This window comes from Tyto alba, unplaced genomic scaffold, assembly GCF_018691265.1.
Source record: "Tyto alba isolate M040663 unplaced genomic scaffold, T.alba_DEE_v4.0 Super-Scaffold_1000006, whole genome shotgun sequence".
Lineage (NCBI taxonomy): Eukaryota > Metazoa > Chordata > Aves > Strigiformes > Tytonidae > Tyto > Tyto alba.
In genome coordinates this window covers 8,036,899-8,054,550 of record NW_024881272.1, presented here as the reverse complement: position 1 = coordinate 8,054,550, position 17,652 = coordinate 8,036,899, and the positions used below count along the sequence as shown (strand labels likewise).

Here is a 17,652-nt window from a genome sequence, read left to right as displayed (position 1 = left end):
ATGGCCGCGGACCGGCTTCCCCGCAGCCGGGCCGCCGCCATGTTTTTTGAGGGCAGCTTCGCCCGTTGTTGTGAAGGGCCGCTGGCCTGGCTGGCGGACATGTTGGCTGAGGGCAGCGCGGCTTCACCCGCCATGTCGGGTGAAGGCAGGACAGGGGAAGGGGTCGGGGATGGCCGTGGGGCTGGGCGGCAGCGTGGGCGGGTCGGCTGTGGGGTGCTAGTGGCCAGGGTGCTGCCCATGGGCTTGCCAGGCCCTGCGTGGGCAGGACAGACGCCTGAGGACGGATACCGGAGACTGAGAGAGCCCACACAGCATGGTCCCTGGTCCCCTCTGCAAGGGGACAAGCTTTATTGTCCTTTCCCCCAAATCGCCCTGGCCGGGTGAGCTCCCGGTTTCCCCACTGCCTCTGTGGTGACCTAACCCACGGGTAGAGTTTGCGGAGTTGCTGGGCCAGGATTTAGGGAAGAGGAGTGCTGCCTGTCCTCAGAGCAGCCCCCCAAAAGTCCTGGTGTGGCCCTGGTACAGCAGGAAGGCGAGACAGAGCAGGAGCTGACTCCCTCGGTACCTCATGACATGACAGCAGATCTAGCAAGACTGCAGAAACACCCAAGCCCGAATAAAAGATTGCCAGAAGGACCCGCTGCCTCCTTCATTCTAGGTTAAGGAGAGAGCAAGACATAGACGAGGGTGGCCACAATCAAACCGACGCTGAAGAAGACCTTGAAGACGTGGGGCACGGTGCTGGAGCGGGCAGGACGGTCCCAGGCTCTGGTTTGCAGAGGCCTGACCACACGCTGCCGCTGGGTGAGGATGGCTTCCCTGGCACCCACCCACTCGCCCGGGCCCCGCAGGCGGTACTGGTACGGCGTGCAGGGCCCGAAGGCCACCTCCAGCGCCAGCTTGGGGTCGGTGAGGAAGAGGGCGAGCAGGTTGGGCTTGACCCCCACCTGGCAGGCGAGCTCGTCCATGTAGGGGATGTAATCCACCTGGATGGTGTGCCGCTGGCTCTTCACGTACCTGCGGGCAGGGTGGGCAAGGCGGGTTTGGCATGTGGACACGGGGGCAACCGTGACAGGGGCAATGCCTGCGCAGGGTCCTTACCTCTTGGCCATTTTCTCCTTGGTTTGCGCGATGTCAGCCAGCATGTCGGCAGACGGTGGCAGGTCCTGCAGCCCTGGGGGAGAGGAGGCTATATCTGGAGGAAGGACTGTGCTCCCGCCATGGTCTGGCTGGTTCGGCAGCACAGCCTGGCCCCTGCTTGCACATGGAAGCCTTTGGCTCTTCGGGGACGTGCCACCATGTCAGGAGCAAAGTGGGAGGCGTGGGTGAAGAAAGTAATGGCAAGGAAAGGAAGGGAGGAGGTGGTTTGCAGGCAATGGGACCTGTTAGTGGACCCTGCAAGAGAAGATGAGCGCAAAGCTCATTTCCAAATGCAACACTGTTTTTTGTCCCCGTGAAGAAGTGGAAGGAGAATAAAAAGGTGAGCGGAAGGAGATGGTGTGCAAGAAGATGCCACCACCTGAACAACTCAGCCTTGCTATGGCCGGGGGAGCCCAGCTGTGTCCCCCCAAACTGCCTCGCTTACCCTTGAAGACATGAGTGGCCCAGCGACACTGGAGCTCAGAGATGGGCATGATGGCACCCAGGGGCTGGATGAAGCCGATGAAAGCCAGCGTTGGCTTCTCCAGGTCAGTGGGGAACATGAATTTGTAGAGAGATATCTGGTTCTCCACCACCTTCACGTAGCCTTCAAGGAAGGGGAAGGAGAAGCTGTATCCCGTGGCAAAGATCACAGCATCGATGTCTTCCCTGGTGCCGTCCTCAAAGACGGCAGATGTCTCTGTGAACTCCTGGATGTTTGGCTTCACCAGCACCCTGCCCGAAATGATGCAGTTGGGCAGGTCGTCGTTGATGGTCGGGTGCTGGTCAAGGATCCTGGAAGGTACAGACAGACCTCGCATGGGCCTGGGGCAGTGGGGTGGGCAGCACTGGGGCAGGTACCTGGGGTGCTGCCGGGGCACTCACCGGTGCTGGGGCTGCAGGCCGTAGAGTGTGTGGTCAAAGCGGGCGTTCATTTTTCTCTCCAGGAAAAAATTGGTGGCGTTTTGAGGCAGGAGGCTGTGGAGAAGCTGCGTGAAGCGGCTGAGGTAGGAGAAGTCAAAGGGGTATCCGCCATCCGCCACCCGGTGCAGCACCCAGGTCCCACGCTTGGTGCTGAGGAAGACCTGGGAGGAAGGAGAGAAGAGGTGGTGGCATGGCCGCATCCTCGGGACTGGGATGGTCCCCGCTGTGCTCCTCGGACAGGGATGCTGGCACAGCTGCTGGGACCACAGCAGCCACCCCCATCGAGAGGGGACAGGGTGGTCCTGGCCAGGAGCTGGAGGGAGGGGAGCCCTCAGGAGATGGCAGGGGGTTGCTTGGTGCCCTCTGGGGTCCGAATAATAAACACCCCAGCCCCAGCAGCTCTCCCGGCACACCTGCTTGGCTACATGGCTCAGCTCCACTGCGATGTCAATGCCTGAGTTCCCGGTGCCGACCACGACCACTCGCTTCCCTGAAAAGGACTGGGGGCTCTTGTAGTCCCGACTGTGCAGGTACCAACCCTCAAATTTTTCAAGCCCTGGAAGAGAGAGGGAAGCTGTTCTGGGCAGGGATGTGGCGCAGGGAGTGGCTGTCCCCCTGCTCACACTGGTGGTGTGTTTTGGGAACAGGCTGGGACCAGTGTGACCCAACGGGAGCGATGCAGCCTGGGGATGGTGCCCAGAGAGGTGGTGGCAACTCCAGCCTGGGAAATGGTGAGCGAGGCCCTGAGCATTCTGCTCTGGCTTTGGGGCTAGCCTGGCTTGAAGTAGGACTGGAGACCTCTGTGCTCCCGTCCCCAAATCCTCCTGCAGTTCCAACCTGCTGCCAGGCATTGGGGGCACAGGAGCAGCTGGAGTCTGTGCTGTCCCAACAGACCCCGATGACGATGTGTTCCAGCCTGTTCCCCACCCAAAGAGGGTCTCCACAGCTGAAAGCCCCCCAGGCATTTTTGCCCCAGGGGTGTCAGGGAGCGGGTGGGCAGCCCGTGGGGCGGTACCTGGGAAGGTGCTCAGCGGGAGGTGTGCCTCGGTGTGGTGCCCGGTGCACACCAGCACGGCGTCGAAGACGGCCGCCTCCTGCTTCCCCTCGCTCTCCGTCACCACCTCCCACTGGCCCGTGGCAGCGAAGTCGGGGCGCTTGGACACGCGGCACACGCTGGTCTGGGTGTGGGGAGAGCGGGTGTCAGGCACCCCGCGCCCCCTGGCCCTGCTGTCCCCCCCGACCCCCCCCAGCTCTCACCCTGAAGCGGACGTGGCGGAGCAGGTCGAAGCGCCGGGCGTACATGCGGAAGTACTCCATGATCTTGGAGTTGTGCATGTAGTTGGGGAAGTTCTCGGGGATGGGGAAGTCGCTGAAGCACATCATCTCCTTGGAGGTGTTGATGATGACGGAGCGGTAGATGCTGGCGCGGCCCTCCTCGGGGTGCTCCTGCGGGAGCAGGGCACAGCTCGGCGCTGGGCAGGGACCCCAGGGCTGCCTGTCTGCCCTGTCTGTCGCCTTGCTGTGCCTCTGGGTGCAGGATTAAGCCACGGGAGGTCGTAATACCCATCCTTGCACCCAGCACCCTCCTGCGGGTGTGACCATCCGCCCCACAAAAGAGGGAAGAGGAAGCTCTGGGTTGGCAGGGGCCATGCAGTGGTGACAGCAGGTTGTGGGGTCTTGTGCCTCAGTTTCCCTGCCTCCCACTCCCGGCCCTGATGAGGTGGCGCTTTCCCAAAGCTGCCCGTGGTGCCGTTGCTCTGGTTGCCACACTGGGTCTCACTGGTTGGTGAGCCAGCTCTGGTGCTTCTAGCTGAGCCGGGTCTCTGCCCCGGCACTGGGCGCTGCTGCCCTGGCGCTCCCGCACCGGCCCTATTTCTGACTCACCATGGGCAGAACCAGTGGACTGGTAGCCCAGCCACCCCAAACGCCACGCTGGCGCGGTGCGATGTATGTCCCCCCGGGCTCTCCCACACCCATCAGGGCACGGTGGGAAGGCTTGTTTTCTTGTCAGTGGGTCCTCAGGGGAAAAGTCAGCAGCCGCGTTAGGTGAGGGGCAGAACTGGGGGGGTTCCCCCGAGGCAGGGAGAGACAAAGTACAGAGGAGGCGGCGCTCGATGCCTCTGCGTGGGTGAGCTGCACAGCAGCAGGGAGAGGAGCAACTGGGACTTCCAGGGAGGGGCTGGGCAGGACAGGAACTGGGACAGGCAGCAGAGTCAGGTGGGACCAGGATGGGTAGGAAAGGGCTGGAGGGGACCAAGAGCAAAACAACAGAGGAAGGGATGGATGAGACTGAGAAGGGAGGGATGGAAAGGGGGAAGGTTGAGCTGGGGGAGTGAGCCCTGGGGTAAGGTCCTTGGCAAGGCTCTGTCCTGCTGCTGGTGGGAAGGAGACGGGTCCCGTGTGGCCGGCACACTGACTGGCACCTGGGGACCTCCCGCTGCTGCAGCAGCTTTTCTTTCCTGGGGTTTTCCTTGAAAACCTGCCTGCCGCATGCACGCAGAGCAGGGGAGTGGTGCTTCGTTAGCTGCCAGCGACCGATCCCAATCCCATCCGTGCTGCTGCCGCGGGGCAGGCTGGCATGGTGCAGGGCTTACCTCGAAGCGCCAGAGCCCCCCGATGTCCCCGCTTCTCTCAAAGCAGGTGGGTACCAGCCCTTCGTCCAGGCAGCACTTCAGGGCGCACAGCCCAGAGGCACCGGCACCGATGATGGCGACTCTCCGGGCAGCCATGTCCCGCAGTGCAGGGATGCTGGGGGTGAAACACCCTCAGGGGGATGTGGAGCCTGGTGGGTCACACCGAGGGGGACACGCGGTGCCGCTTGGTCGGGGATGGCTGTTCCCGTGTTTCCCGTGGGTAACCAGCCGGAGTGTCACAAGGTTTATTTCTTCCAGACATGATCTACAGGTTTCCCCCACCCGCCGTGCCACACCTGCTTGCGCCTGCCCTTCCTAAGGGGATCATTAGGCTCTGTAAGCACTTAACGACGCAGACGCCGCGCCAGGATTTCTGGGGTGCGGGGCTGAGAGGTAGCTGCGCTCCAGATTTCAGCAGGTCGCGGCATGGAAAACAAAAGCGGGGGGATGCTGAGGGTACTGGTGGCTGGCAGCTGTGCCAGCCCTGGCGTGTGGTGGCCAGAAGCCCCCCGTCACCGCTCCGGGTCCCCAGCCCACCCAGCCATCCTCTGGAGGGGCTGCATGCAGGGGATGAGGGTGACGCTGAGCCGTGCCGCTGTGACCACCGCGACCCACTCTGGCGGCGCACGCCCTGGGCGAGGCTGTTTTGCTGTGGGTACACACGTGTGCACGTGTGTGTGTGCTGCCACGGAGCTGGAGCTGAGGCCGACCTCAAACCTGTGCCCATCTCCCCCAGCACGTAGGGCAATGTTGTGGTATCAGTGATGGGACGGACGCCTGACTCTGTTTAACACACTTTTATCCAGTTAGGAAGTCTGCTGTGCTTTTGCTACTTGGCTCTCACGTGAGTGTGCCAGTGGTGGCTTAGATGGGTTATCGGCAACAGAGAAGCTGATAAGTCCCCGCTGGGTCAAAAGCGCTGCTCAAAGAGGGACTGGATTTTATCCTGTGTGTGAGCAGGTTTCCTTGTCCGTCCCCAGCAGCGGCTCTCCAGGGGGAGGTGCAGAGCGGGCGCAGAGGCGTTATTTCAGCAGCCAGGGAGGCTCCGTGCACCCTGAGCTCGCGGTGCGGCCGCGGTGGGGCCGTGCCAGGCAGGAGGAGGGCTCCTGCCAGCACTGGGACGGACAGGCTGCCGCAGGGCAGGGGGGGACCGGGCAGCGCCCCCCCCCAGCACATCACAAAACCTCCCTTCCTGCACTTGTAGGGCACCTACAAGTAAGCAAAAATGACAGCGAGGACGGCCACGGCCCCAACTAGCTTGAAGACGAGGGGCATGGCAAGGGCCGATGCTTCCTTCTCCATGTGCCGCGTCTGCAGGGGCTTGATGATACGCTGCCGCTGGGTGAGGATGGCTTCCCTGGCACCCACCCACTCGCCCGGGCCCCGCAGGCGGTACTGGTACGGCGTGCAGGGCCCGAAGGCCACCTCCAGCGCCAGCTTGGGGTCGGTGAGGAAGAGGGCGAGCAGGTTGGGCTTGACCCCCACCTGGCAGGCGAGCTCGTCCATGTAGGGGATGTAATCCACCTGGATGGTGTGCCGCTGGCTCTTCACGTACCTGCGGGCAGGGTGGGCAAGGCGGGTTTGGCATGTGGACACGGGGGCAACCGTGACAGGGGCAATGCCTGCGCAGGGTCCTTACCTCTTGGCCATTTTCTCCTTGGTTTGCGCGATGTCAGCCAGCATGTCGGCAGACGGTGGCAGGTCCTGCAGCCCTGGGGGAGAGGAGGCTATATCTGGAGGAAGGACTGTGCTCCCGCCATGGTCTGGCTGGTTCGGCAGCACAGCCTGGCCCCTGCTTGCACATGGAAGCCTTTGGCTCTTCGGGGACGTGCCACCATGTCAGGAGCAAAGTGGGAGGCGTGGGTGAAGAAAGTAATGGCAAGGAAAGGAAGGGAGGAGGTGGTTTGCAGGCAATGGGACCTGTTAGTGGACCCTGCAAGAGAAGATGAGCGCAAAGCTCATTTCCAAATGCAACACTGTTTTTTGTCCCCGTGAAGAAGTGGAAGGAGAATAAAAAGGTGAGCGGAAGGAGATGGTGTGCAAGAAGATGCCACCACCTGAACAACTCAGCCTTGCTATGGCCGGGGGAGCCCAGCTGTGTCCCCCCAAACTGCCTCGCTTACCCTTGAAGACATGAGTGGCCCAGCGACACTGGAGCTCAGAGATGGGCATGATGGCACCCAGGGGCTGGATGAAGCCGATGAAAGCCAGCGTTGGCTTCTCCAGGTCAGTGGGGAACATGAATTTGTAGAGAGATATCTGGTTCTCCACCACCTTCACGTAGCCTTCAAGGAAGGGGAAGGAGAAGCTGTATCCCGTGGCAAAGATCACAGCATCGATGTCTTCCCTGGTGCCGTCCTCAAAGACGGCAGATGTCTCTGTGAACTCCTGGATGTTTGGCTTCACCAGCACCCTGCCCGAAATGATGCAGTTGGGCAGGTCGTCGTTGATGGTCGGGTGCTGGTCAAGGATCCTGGAAGGTACAGACAGACCTCGCATGGGCCTGGGGCAGTGGGGTGGGCAGCACTGGGGCAGGTACCTGGGGTGCTGCCGGGGCACTCACCGGTGCTGGGGCTGCAGGCCGTAGAGTGTGTGGTCAAAGCGGGCGTTCATTTTTCTCTCCAGGAAAAAATTGGTGGCGTTTTGAGGCAGGAGGCTGTGGAGAAGCTGCGTGAAGCGGCTGAGGTAGGAGAAGTCAAAGGGGTATCCGCCATCCGCCACCCGGTGCAGCACCCAGGTCCCACGCTTGGTGCTGAGGAAGACCTGGGAGGAAGGAGAGAAGAGGTGGTGGCATGGCCGCATCCTCGGGACTGGGATGGTCCCCGCTGTGCTCCTCGGACAGGGATGCTGGCACAGCTGCTGGGACCACAGCAGCCACCCCCATCGAGAGGGGACAGGGTGGTCCTGGCCAGGAGCTGGAGGGAGGGGAGCCCTCAGGAGATGGCAGGGGGTTGCTTGGTGCCCTCTGGGGTCCGAATAATAAACACCCCAGCCCCAGCAGCTCTCCCGGCACACCTGCTTGGCTACATGGCTCAGCTCCACTGCGATGTCAATGCCTGAGTTCCCGGTGCCGACCACGACCACTCGCTTCCCTGAAAAGGACTGGGGGCTCTTGTAGTCCCGACTGTGCAGGTACCAACCCTCAAATTTTTCAAGCCCTGGAAGAGAGAGGGAAGCTGTTCTGGGCAGGGATGTGGCGCAGGGAGTGGCTGTCCCCCTGCTCACACTGGTGGTGTGTTTTGGGAACAGGCTGGGACCAGTGTGACCCAACGGGAGCGATGCAGCCTGGGGATGGTGCCCAGAGAGGTGGTGGCAACTCCAGCCTGGGAAATGGTGAGCGAGGCCCTGAGCATTCTGCTCTGGCTTTGGGGCTAGCCTGGCTTGAAGTAGGACTGGAGACCTCTGTGCTCCCGTCCCCAAATCCTCCTGCAGTTCCAACCTGCTGCCAGGCATTGGGGGCACAGGAGCAGCTGGAGTCTGTGCTGTCCCAACAGACCCCGATGACGATGTGTTCCAGCCTGTTCCCCACCCAAAGAGGGTCTCCACAGCTGAAAGCCCCCCAGGCATTTTTGCCCCAGGGGTGTCAGGGAGCGGGTGGGCAGCCCGTGGGGCGGTACCTGGGAAGGTGCTCAGCGGGAGGTGTGCCTCGGTGTGGTGCCCGGTGCACACCAGCACGGCGTCGAAGACGGCCGCCTCCTGCTTCCCCTCGCTCTCCGTCACCACCTCCCACTGGCCCGTGGCAGCGAAGTCGGGGCGCTTGGACACGCGGCACACGCTGGTCTGGGTGTGGGGAGAGCGGGTGTCAGGCACCCCGCGCCCCCTGGCCCTGCTGTCCCCCCCGACCCCCCCCAGCTCTCACCCTGAAGCGGACGTGGCGGAGCAGGTCGAAGCGCCGGGCGTACATGCGGAAGTACTCCATGATCTTGGAGTTGTGCATGTAGTTGGGGAAGTTCTCGGGGATGGGGAAGTCGCTGAAGCACATCATCTCCTTGGAGGTGTTGATGATGACGGAGCGGTAGATGCTGGCGCGGCCCTCCTCGGGGTGCTCCTGCGGGAGCAGGGCACAGCTCGGCGCTGGGCAGGGACCCCAGGGCTGCCTGTCTGCCCTGTCTGTCGCCTTGCTGTGCCTCTGGGTGCAGGATTAAGCCACGGGAGGTCGTAATACCCATCCTTGCACCCAGCACCCTCCTGCGGGTGTGACCATCCGCCCCACAAAAGAGGGAAGAGGAAGCTCTGGGTTGGCAGGGGCCATGCAGTGGTGACAGCAGGTTGTGGGGTCTTGTGCCTCAGTTTCCCTGCCTCCCACTCCCGGCCCTGATGAGGTGGCGCTTTCCCAAAGCTGCCCGTGGTGCCGTTGCTCTGGTTGCCACACTGGGTCTCACTGGTTGGTGAGCCAGCTCTGGTGCTTCTAGCTGAGCCGGGTCTCTGCCCCGGCACTGGGCGCTGCTGCCCTGGCGCTCCCGCACCGGCCCTATTTCTGACTCACCATGGGCAGAACCAGTGGACTGGTAGCCCAGCCACCCCAAACGCCACGCTGGCGCGGTGCGATGTATGTCCCCCCGGGCTCTCCCACACCCATCAGGGCACGGTGGGAAGGCTTGTTTTCTTGTCAGTGGGTCCTCAGGGGAAAAGTCAGCAGCCGCGTTAGGTGAGGGGCAGAACTGGGGGGGTTCCCCCGAGGCAGGGAGAGACAAAGTACAGAGGAGGCGGCGCTCGATGCCTCTGCGTGGGTGAGCTGCACAGCAGCAGGGAGAGGAGCAACTGGGACTTCCAGGGAGGGGCTGGGCAGGACAGGAACTGGGACAGGCAGCAGAGTCAGGTGGGACCAGGATGGGTAGGAAAGGGCTGGAGGGGACCAAGAGCAAAACAACAGAGGAAGGGATGGATGAGACTGAGAAGGGAGGGATGGAAAGGGGGAAGGTTGAGCTGGGGGAGTGAGCCCTGGGGTAAGGTCCTTGGCAAGGCTCTGTCCTGCTGCTGGTGGGAAGGAGACGGGTCCCGTGTGGCCGGCACACTGACTGGCACCTGGGGACCTCCCGCTGCTGCAGCAGCTTTTCTTTCCTGGGGTTTTCCTTGAAAACCTGCCTGCCGCATGCACGCAGAGCAGGGGAGTGGTGCTTCGTTAGCTGCCAGCGACCGATCCCAATCCCATCCGTGCTGCTGCCGCGGGGCAGGCTGGCATGGTGCAGGGCTTACCTCGAAGCGCCAGAGCCCCCCGATGTCCCCGCTTCTCTCAAAGCAGGTGGGTACCAGCCCTTCGTCCAGGCAGCACTTCAGGGCGCACAGCCCAGAGGCACCGGCACCGATGATGGCGACTCTCCGGGCAGCCATGTCCCGCAGTGCAGGGATGCTGGGGGTGAAACACCCTCAGGGGGATGTGGAGCCTGGTGGGTCACACCGAGGGGGACACGCGGTGCCGCTTGGTCGGGGATGGCTGTTCCCGTGTTTCCCGTGGGTAACCAGCCGGAGTGTCACAAGGTTTATTTCTTCCAGACATGATCTACAGGTTTCCCCCACCCGCCGTGCCACACCTGCTTGCGCCTGCCCTTCCTAAGGGGATCATTAGGCTCTGTAAGCACTTAACGACGCAGACGCCGCGCCAGGATTTCTGGGGTGCGGGGCTGAGAGGTAGCTGCGCTCCAGATTTCAGCAGGTCGCGGCATGGAAAACAAAAGCGGGGGGATGCTGAGGGTACTGGTGGCTGGCAGCTGTGCCAGCCCTGGCGTGTGGTGGCCAGAAGCCCCCCGTCACCGCTCCGGGTCCCCAGCCCACCCAGCCATCCTCTGGAGGGGCTGCATGCAGGGGATGAGGGTGACGCTGAGCCGTGCCGCTGTGACCACCGCGACCCACTCTGGCGGCGCACGCCCTGGGCGAGGCTGTTTTGCTGTGGGTACACACGTGTGCACGTGTGTGTGTGCTGCCACGGAGCTGGAGCTGAGGCCGACCTCAAACCTGTGCCCATCTCCCCCAGCACGTAGGGCAATGTTGTGGTATCAGTGATGGGACGGACGCCTGACTCTGTTTAACACACTTTTATCCAGTTAGGAAGTCTGCTGTGCTTTTGCTACTTGGCTCTCACGTGAGTGTGCCAGTGGTGGCTTAGATGGGTTATCGGCAACAGAGAAGCTGATAAGTCCCCGCTGGGTCAAAAGCGCTGCTCAAAGAGGGACTGGATTTTATCCTGTGTGTGAGCAGGTTTCCTTGTCCGTCCCCAGCAGCGGCTCTCCAGGGGGAGGTGCAGAGCGGGCGCAGAGGCGTTATTTCAGCAGCCAGGGAGGCTCCGTGCACCCTGAGCTCGCGGTGCGGCCGCGGTGGGGCCGTGCCAGGCAGGAGGAGGGCTCCTGCCAGCACTGGGACGGACAGGCTGCCGCAGGGCAGGGGGGGACCGGGCAGCGCCCCCCCCCAGCACATCACAAAACCTCCCTTCCTGCACTTGTAGGGCACCTACAAGTAAGCAAAAATGACAGCGAGGACGGCCACGGCCCCAACTAGCTTGAAGACGAGGGGCATGGCAAGGGCCGATGCTTCCTTCTCCATGTGCCGCGTCTGCAGGGGCTTGATGATACGCTGCCGCTGGGTGAGGATGGCTTCCCTGGCACCCACCCACTCGCCCGGGCCCCGCAGGCGGTACTGGTACGGCGTGCAGGGCCCGAAGGCCACCTCCAGCGCCAGCTTGGGGTCGGTGAGGAAGAGGGCGAGCAGGTTGGGCTTGACCCCCACCTGGCAGGCGAGCTCGTCCATGTAGGGGATGTAATCCACCTGGATGGTGTGCCGCTGGCTCTTCACGTACCTGCGGGCAGGGTGGGCAAGGTGGGTGCTTGTGGCAGAGCTGGCAAATGCCCCGCACTCCGGCAGGGCAATATAGGACAGAGCTCCATCGGGCAGGATCAGCGGGGTGGGGGGGCAGAGCAGCCAAGCACATCCGAACCATCTGTTGGTGTGGCCAAATGTGCCGGGACACAGCCACAGAGGATGGGATGAGTGCCCACAAGCAGCCGTGCCCAAACTGTCCCCCTCCCTGTTCCCAGGGGCGCCTTACCGCTTTGCCATCGCTTCTTTCTTCTTCTTGATGTCAGCCTCCATGTCGTGCTGTGGGGGCAGCTTGTGCAGCCCTAGGGAGGATGAGCCACAGCATGGGGGTGCTGCACCCCGCTGGCAACAGTGGCCACTGTGGTGCTGCCCTTGCTGGCACCACTGTGGCGGGCGGCCTGGCACCCGAGGCGTGTCCAAACTCCTCGAGATGCCAGTGAGCAGCCGGTGAGGCTCAGGGTACGGGTGTCCCTGTGCCACTCAGGCAAAAGCCTGGCTCACCACGAGAGCTGAGAGGTGGCCATGCCATCGCCTGCGGCCACGGTGGCACAACTGGCAGCTGCCACCCAAACATGGCTGGGCACCGTTTGCCCCAGCTCCAGGGGTGCGGGCTCAGGCTGCAGCCACAGGGGAGCTTCGCCTCGCTTACCCTTGAAGACGCGGGTGGCCCAGCGACACTGGAGCTCAGAGATGGGCATGATGGCACCCAGGGGCTGGATGAGGCCGATGAAAGCCAGCGTTGGCTTCTCCAGGTCAGTGGGGAACATGAATTTGTAAAGAGAGATCTGGTTCTCGACCACCTTCACGTAGCCTTCGAGGAAGGGGAAGGAGAAGATGTATCCTGTGGCGAAGACCACGGCATCAATGTCTTCCTTGGTGCCATCCTCAAAGATGACAGATGTCTCTTTGAACTCCCGGATGTTTGGCTTCACCAGCACCCTGCCCGAAATGATGCAGTTGGGCAGGTCGTCGTTGACGGTTGGGTGCTGGTCCAATACCCTGAAAGGTACAAGGACCCATCAGAGTGCTGGAGTGGGGTGTCTCTGCTCCGTGTCCCGCTCCAGCCACTGTTCCCTGCTCTAGAGATGCTCATCCCCAGGGATGCTCATCACAAGTGGGGCTGGTCCCCCAGGGATGCTCGGCAGCCGCCACTGCATTGGTGCCACCAGGGGTCCCTGGAAGGGGCAGTGGTAGCTCCCTCGAGCATTGCCTGGGCACAATGCAGCTATTAACTGGGTTTCCAGGACTGGTGCCTCAGCCCTAGCCCAGGTACAGGGAGCATGGAAATGGCCAAGCGGGGCTGGACGCAGCGGCAGGCGGAGGGTCCCTCCTGGGCAGGGGGAGCATTTGCTGGCACCTGTGCTTTGGCTTCAGGCCGTAGAGCGAGTGGTTGAACCTGGCGTTCAGCTGCTTCTCAATGAAGATGCTCATCACAGATGAGCTCAGCAGCTCTTTCAGGAATATATTCATGCGGGTGGTGAAGACGACGTCGATGGGGTAGCCCTGATCTCCAACGCGGTTGAGGACCCACGCGCCCCGGCGGGTGCTGAGAAAGACCTGGGCAAGGAAGCAAGTGTCGCTGCCTGGAGACTGACTTTCCTGAGGGGACACCCCTGGGGGGACATATCCTTGCACCAGGATTGCTCCTCTTTGTTCTGCCCAAGCATTGGGTGAAGACCCAGAGGGCAGAGAAGAGCTGGCAGTCAGTGCCCAGCAAGGAGGGGTAGGGAAGAGCCGCAGGAGCAGCCCCAGCCTGGAGCTCGGGACTGGAAATCAGGTTCTCCATATGGGTTTGAGTCTAGACTGCCAGCACTGCCTGGCAGTTGGGATTGGCAGGTGCTGGCACCGCCAAATGCAGCGAGTGCTGGGATAGAGAGGTGGCTGTGCCAGCACCTTGGTCCTGGTGTCCTCGTGGAGCTAGCAATGACCCATGGGGAGCTGCCCTGCTCACTGGGACCCCACTCCCGCTTCTCACCTGCTTGGCTGTTCGGCTGATCTCCACAGACAGGTCCAACCCTGAATTCCCAACCCCGATGACGATGACCCTCTTGTCTGTGAAATCCTGAGCATCCTTGTAGTCTCGGCTGTGGAGGTAGCGGCCCTTGAAATTCTTGATTCCTGTGGGCAGGGGGGAAGGATGCTTGGCTTCTTGGCACTGGGCTGGAGAGTGACCTCCCCAAAAACTGAAGCGGGGCTGCTCCCTGGCCCCACCAGACCCCTCCTGGAGAACGTGGGAGTGCTCCTGGAGCCAAAGCAAGGCAGGGAAATGCTGGGGCTGGGAGGAAGAGCAGCAGGGAGAATACAGACTGCCACGGTCGGGTTTTCTGGGGTCTCTCCTCATGCCGGGGTGTGGGGTACCTGGGAAGATGCTCAGCGGGAGGTGTGCCTCGGTGTGGTGCCCGGTGCACACCAGCACGGCGTCGAAGACGGCCGCCTCCTGCTTCCCCTCGCTCTCCGTCACCACCTCCCACTGGCCCGTGGCAGCGAAGTCGGGGCGCTTGGACACGCGGCACACGCTGGTCTGGGTGTGGGGAGAGCGGGTGTCAGGCACCCCGCGCCCCCTGGCCCTGCTGTCCCCCCGGGCCCCCCCCCAGCTCTCACCCTGAAGCGGACGTGGCGGAGCAGGTCGAAGCGCCGGGCGTACATGCGGAAGTACTCCATGACCTTGGAGTTGTGCATGTAGTTGGGGAAGTTCTCGGGGATGGGGAAGTCGCTGAAGCACATCATCTCCTTGGAGGCGTTGATGATGAGGGAGCGGTAGATGCTGGCGCGGCCCTCCTCGGGATGCTCCTGCGGGAGCAGGGCACAGCTCGGCGCTGGGCAGGGGCAGTGGTGGGGAGGGGTGGCTGGGGCTGATGTGGTGGCCCGTTGCGTGGAGCCCCTGCCCTCAGCCTCGCCCCCAGCACCCCGCTGTGGCCGGCTGCGTGTCACCCCACCAGCCACCACTGATCCCCAGCCGCTGCCACGGTGCTGACCCCCAGCAGGACACGTTGCCGAGAGGGGTTACCTCAAACCTCCAGAGCCCTCCGATGTCCCCGGTCCTCTCGAAGCAGACGGGCTCCATCCCCTCGTCCAGGCAGGCTTTGATGGCGCACAGCCCGCTGCTGCCCCCGCCGATGATGGCCACCCTCTTCACCATGCTGTCCTCCACCACCGGGTCTCTGCCTGGGGTCAGTGCTGGAGAGCGGGTCTGAGCAAAATCTTGGCCCTGCGCACCAAAGAGGTCCCAAACTGAGAGACAGCCCCCCCCCCCCCCCCCCCCCCCCAGTTTTATCTGGGGCTGCGAGGCAACTGCTATCCATCCCCCAGCAGGGACCTGGCTGGTGCTGGGGTTTTGTACCATCACGGTGTTTGCCTCTGGATGCCATGGGGCGAAACGCTATCGAGTGCCAGGGAGCCTCGATATCTCCCTGCCCACGCCAAATCCTGGCGATGAAGGCGTGCTGGAGTGGGGACGGATGGCTCCCTCCCTGGTGGGCAGCAGCCCCCCCCCCGCCTGCCCTTTGCCCTCTCCCTTCGCCGGGGGGGCTGCCCACCGTGCCACCCGGGGTGCCCGCTGCGTGCCGACAGCCCGCGGGGTGGCCCTCAACCGACCTGCAGCCGTGGGAGCGGCAGCCCAGGGAAGGCCGGCGGCAGGCAGGGAGCCACGCGAGGGTCTCTGCCCGGTTGCCACAAGCCGTGACGCCGGACGGTGGCCTGGCTTTATGGTGCGCGGCGGCGACGAGCGGGGCCTCCCCCTCCGTCACTCCTCCCACGGGGTTGGGGAGAGGAAGCCAGCACCCGGCTGCTTCCCGGCCGCCTGCTTGGCTTTTCCGGCAGCAGCTCTTGCCACAGCCTCGGACGGAGGGGTGAGGAGCCATTCCAGGTGCCTTGCCAGAAATCCCCGCGTGGGACAGTGTAGGAAGAGGCAGAGACGCAGCCGGACCCCATAGTGTTGCACACCGAGTAAACAAACGCTGCCCTGAACTTTTACCTGTGGGATTATCAGGATCAGCCCAACCCTGATTATGCTGGTACCTGGGGGCACACGTGGCTCCGGCTGTTCCGAGTGGCACCTGGCACTGCATCACCCACACCCCGTGCCCCTGGGCTGGGTATGTTGGCACAGCGTCCCCGTAGCCGCAGCTCGCTCCTGGGCCATCGGAGTCCTGGGGCCAGCGGGACCCCAGTGCGAGGAGCGCCGCGCTGCTGGGGTGTCGCTGGTGCCAGGGTGGTGGGACTGGTTAGGAAAAGGCTCTCTGGCAGCAGAGCGTGTGGCACCGCTGGCTCGTGGCACGCTTGCAGCCAGACGGTCCCGGGGGCTGCAGGGGGTTTGCTCTCCTCTGTCTGGGGAGATTCACCCCAAAGCTTTGCAAGGCACAGGGCTGTGGCAGGGCGAAGCCCTGCAGCTGAAATGATTTTAATCTTCTAAAACTCACAGTATGTTTGCATTAAGTGCAATAAAGCTCTTTCTGTCCCTTGCTGTTGGCAAGGGCTGATCTCTGCCAGGGGCAGGGGTGTTAAGCTGTCAACCCACGCTCTGTGCCTGCCTGTCGAAAAGCATCAAAAACATCTCTTACCGGACAGGGGGATCAGCACGGGGACGGCGAGGAGGCAGCGCTACCCTCCCTGCTCCGCTCTCAGCTGGCTTCTGGCTCTCTTGCAAGCTCTGCAGGGACTGCCCAAAGGCCACAGTCTCTCCCAGCTCTCAGCCCAGGTGCTATGAAACCTCTGTGCTGGTTGCCTTCGAATTTGCCCTTCTCTGTTGGCAGCTACAAGAGGCTGCAAAGCCCTGGACTTTGCCTGCACTGTGCTTGGACTCATGACCCGGCTGAACCACACTGGCAGGGACAGGGGATTGCGGGACTGTACAGGGGTCAAGCCACGGCATTTCGGTCAAGATCTGCTTGTTGATAACTGCAGGACAGCCATGGTCCCCCATGCCTGGCAAGCACCCAGGATACTTAGCGTAGTGGGTACTGGATGCAGACATGTCTGCTCAGGGCTTCTGCAGCAGGCTGAGGTGCCGTGGGACAAGGCAAGCAGAAAGCACCAGTGTCTTCCTTCCCATCAGCGGGCTGGCACCCATGCTCGGAGGAGCAGTGACAAGGGGCTGCGCACTGGTGATGGCGGGGGTCACCAAGCAGCTCACGGAGGGTCCTGCAAGTGAGCTGGGGGCAACTCTTGGCACACACGTGCATGTGGGAACAAGCCACAAATGTGGAGTTGCTGCTGTACTCCTCCGTGGCCTGGAGAGGAAGACCCCAACGGCTGCAAGAACCGCTTGGCTGAAAAGCGCCCTGTGTTCGGGGAAAAAAGTAGAGCTCAGGTGTTTTGGCACAGCTCAACAAGGCTTGATCACCCCAAATCCTAACCACACTGGAGCATGGCGCCTAGCCGTGATCCCGCAGCCACCGCAGAGCTTGTCTCTGCCTTGGGGCAGGAGGGCTGGCCGGGGTGGCCAGCTGCCACTGTGGACAGACTGGCTCAGCCGGCTGCCAGGCATGTGCTGCAACCCAGGGGATTATTTTTTTGGGGGGGTACTGAGGCTGGTAGCTTCACCAACTCAGCATGCCGGTGGGTCAAGGCTCAGCTCTAGGGGGAACCTTGTCACGTCAGGCGCTTTCATTTCAGCACCATATAACTGATGGTGGGTGACAAAGATGGGGTGCTTGTGCCAGCAGCCTTCAGGCTGCTCCTGCACCCTTCACCCACAGGATACAACACACTTAAACACTACTTGGTTTTAATACAACTCATCAGTGCTTTCCAGAGCCTGAGTTCACTAATAGACCTTGATGGCCACGATGAGCCTCACCTGGGCTCAATCACCCCCACCCCCATTCCGGGAGCACTATTTAAGCTCAGTGCAGCGCTCTCATTCCCTGCTGGTGTCGATTCTGTGCTTTTTCTGGTTTGAGCTCAGTCTTGGCTCATTACAGAGGCTTCTCGTGGTTCCCTTTCTGCCAAGGACAATCAGTCCTCTATGAAAAACAGCAGGCTGTTGGGACCAACGGTGCCAGGGTAGGAGAGTCAGGGCCTCTTGCTGCGGGAGGTGTAGGTAAGGCTCAGCTCCTGGGGCTGCCCAGCAGCCTGGGCAAGGGTGGATCGCTGGCTACGGGGAAGGGGCTCACTTGGCAGTAGGCTGCCCAGCAGCGCTGGTAAT

At 62.5% G+C, this 17,652-nt stretch overlaps 3 protein-coding genes across 4 annotated transcripts; all 3 read right to left on the bottom strand.

The window, feature by feature from the left end:
• Positions 1–317: 317 nt before the first annotated feature.
• On the bottom strand, positions 318–5,403 carry LOC116963092 (flavin-containing monooxygenase 5-like). The gene is made up of 8 exons (XM_042807173.1): positions 4,659–5,403; positions 3,322–3,510; positions 3,080–3,242; positions 2,478–2,620; positions 2,026–2,225; positions 1,586–1,935; positions 1,102–1,174; positions 318–1,017 (listed from the first exon to the last, which is right to left on the bottom strand). The coding sequence occupies exons 1-8, from the start codon at positions 4,791–4,793 to the stop codon at positions 660–662; spliced, it is 1,611 nt and encodes a 536-aa protein (XP_042663107.1). The 5' UTR covers positions 4,794–5,403; the 3' UTR covers positions 318–659.
• Positions 5,404–5,479: 76 nt separating this feature from the next.
• LOC122154833 (flavin-containing monooxygenase 5-like) lies at positions 5,480–10,638 on the bottom strand. Its single transcript, XM_042807176.1, has 8 exons — positions 9,894–10,638; positions 8,557–8,745; positions 8,315–8,477; positions 7,713–7,855; positions 7,261–7,460; positions 6,821–7,170; positions 6,337–6,409; positions 5,480–6,252 (listed from the first exon to the last, which is right to left on the bottom strand). The coding sequence occupies exons 1-8, from the start codon at positions 10,026–10,028 to the stop codon at positions 5,907–5,909; spliced, it is 1,599 nt and encodes a 532-aa protein (XP_042663110.1). The 5' UTR covers positions 10,029–10,638; the 3' UTR covers positions 5,480–5,906.
• A 76-nt stretch (positions 10,639–10,714) lies between these two features.
• On the bottom strand, positions 10,715–16,291 carry FMO5 (flavin containing dimethylaniline monoxygenase 5). Of its 2 annotated transcripts, none has more exons than XM_042807189.1 (9): positions 16,067–16,291; positions 14,515–14,715; positions 14,109–14,297; positions 13,866–14,028; positions 13,483–13,625; positions 12,865–13,064; positions 12,157–12,506; positions 11,737–11,809; positions 10,715–11,487 (listed from the first exon to the last, which is right to left on the bottom strand). In XM_042807189.1, exons 2-9 carry the CDS (start codon positions 14,644–14,646, stop codon positions 11,142–11,144), a joined length of 1,596 nt encoding a protein of 531 aa, XP_042663123.1. In that variant the 5' UTR covers positions 14,647–14,715; positions 16,067–16,291; the 3' UTR covers positions 10,715–11,141. The 2 variants fall into 2 exon arrangements, with proteins under 2 accessions (XP_042663123.1, XP_042663117.1); XM_042807183.1 differs by lacking the exon at positions 16,067–16,291 and adding an exon at positions 15,102–15,257.
• Positions 16,292–17,652: the final 1,361 nt, after the last annotated feature.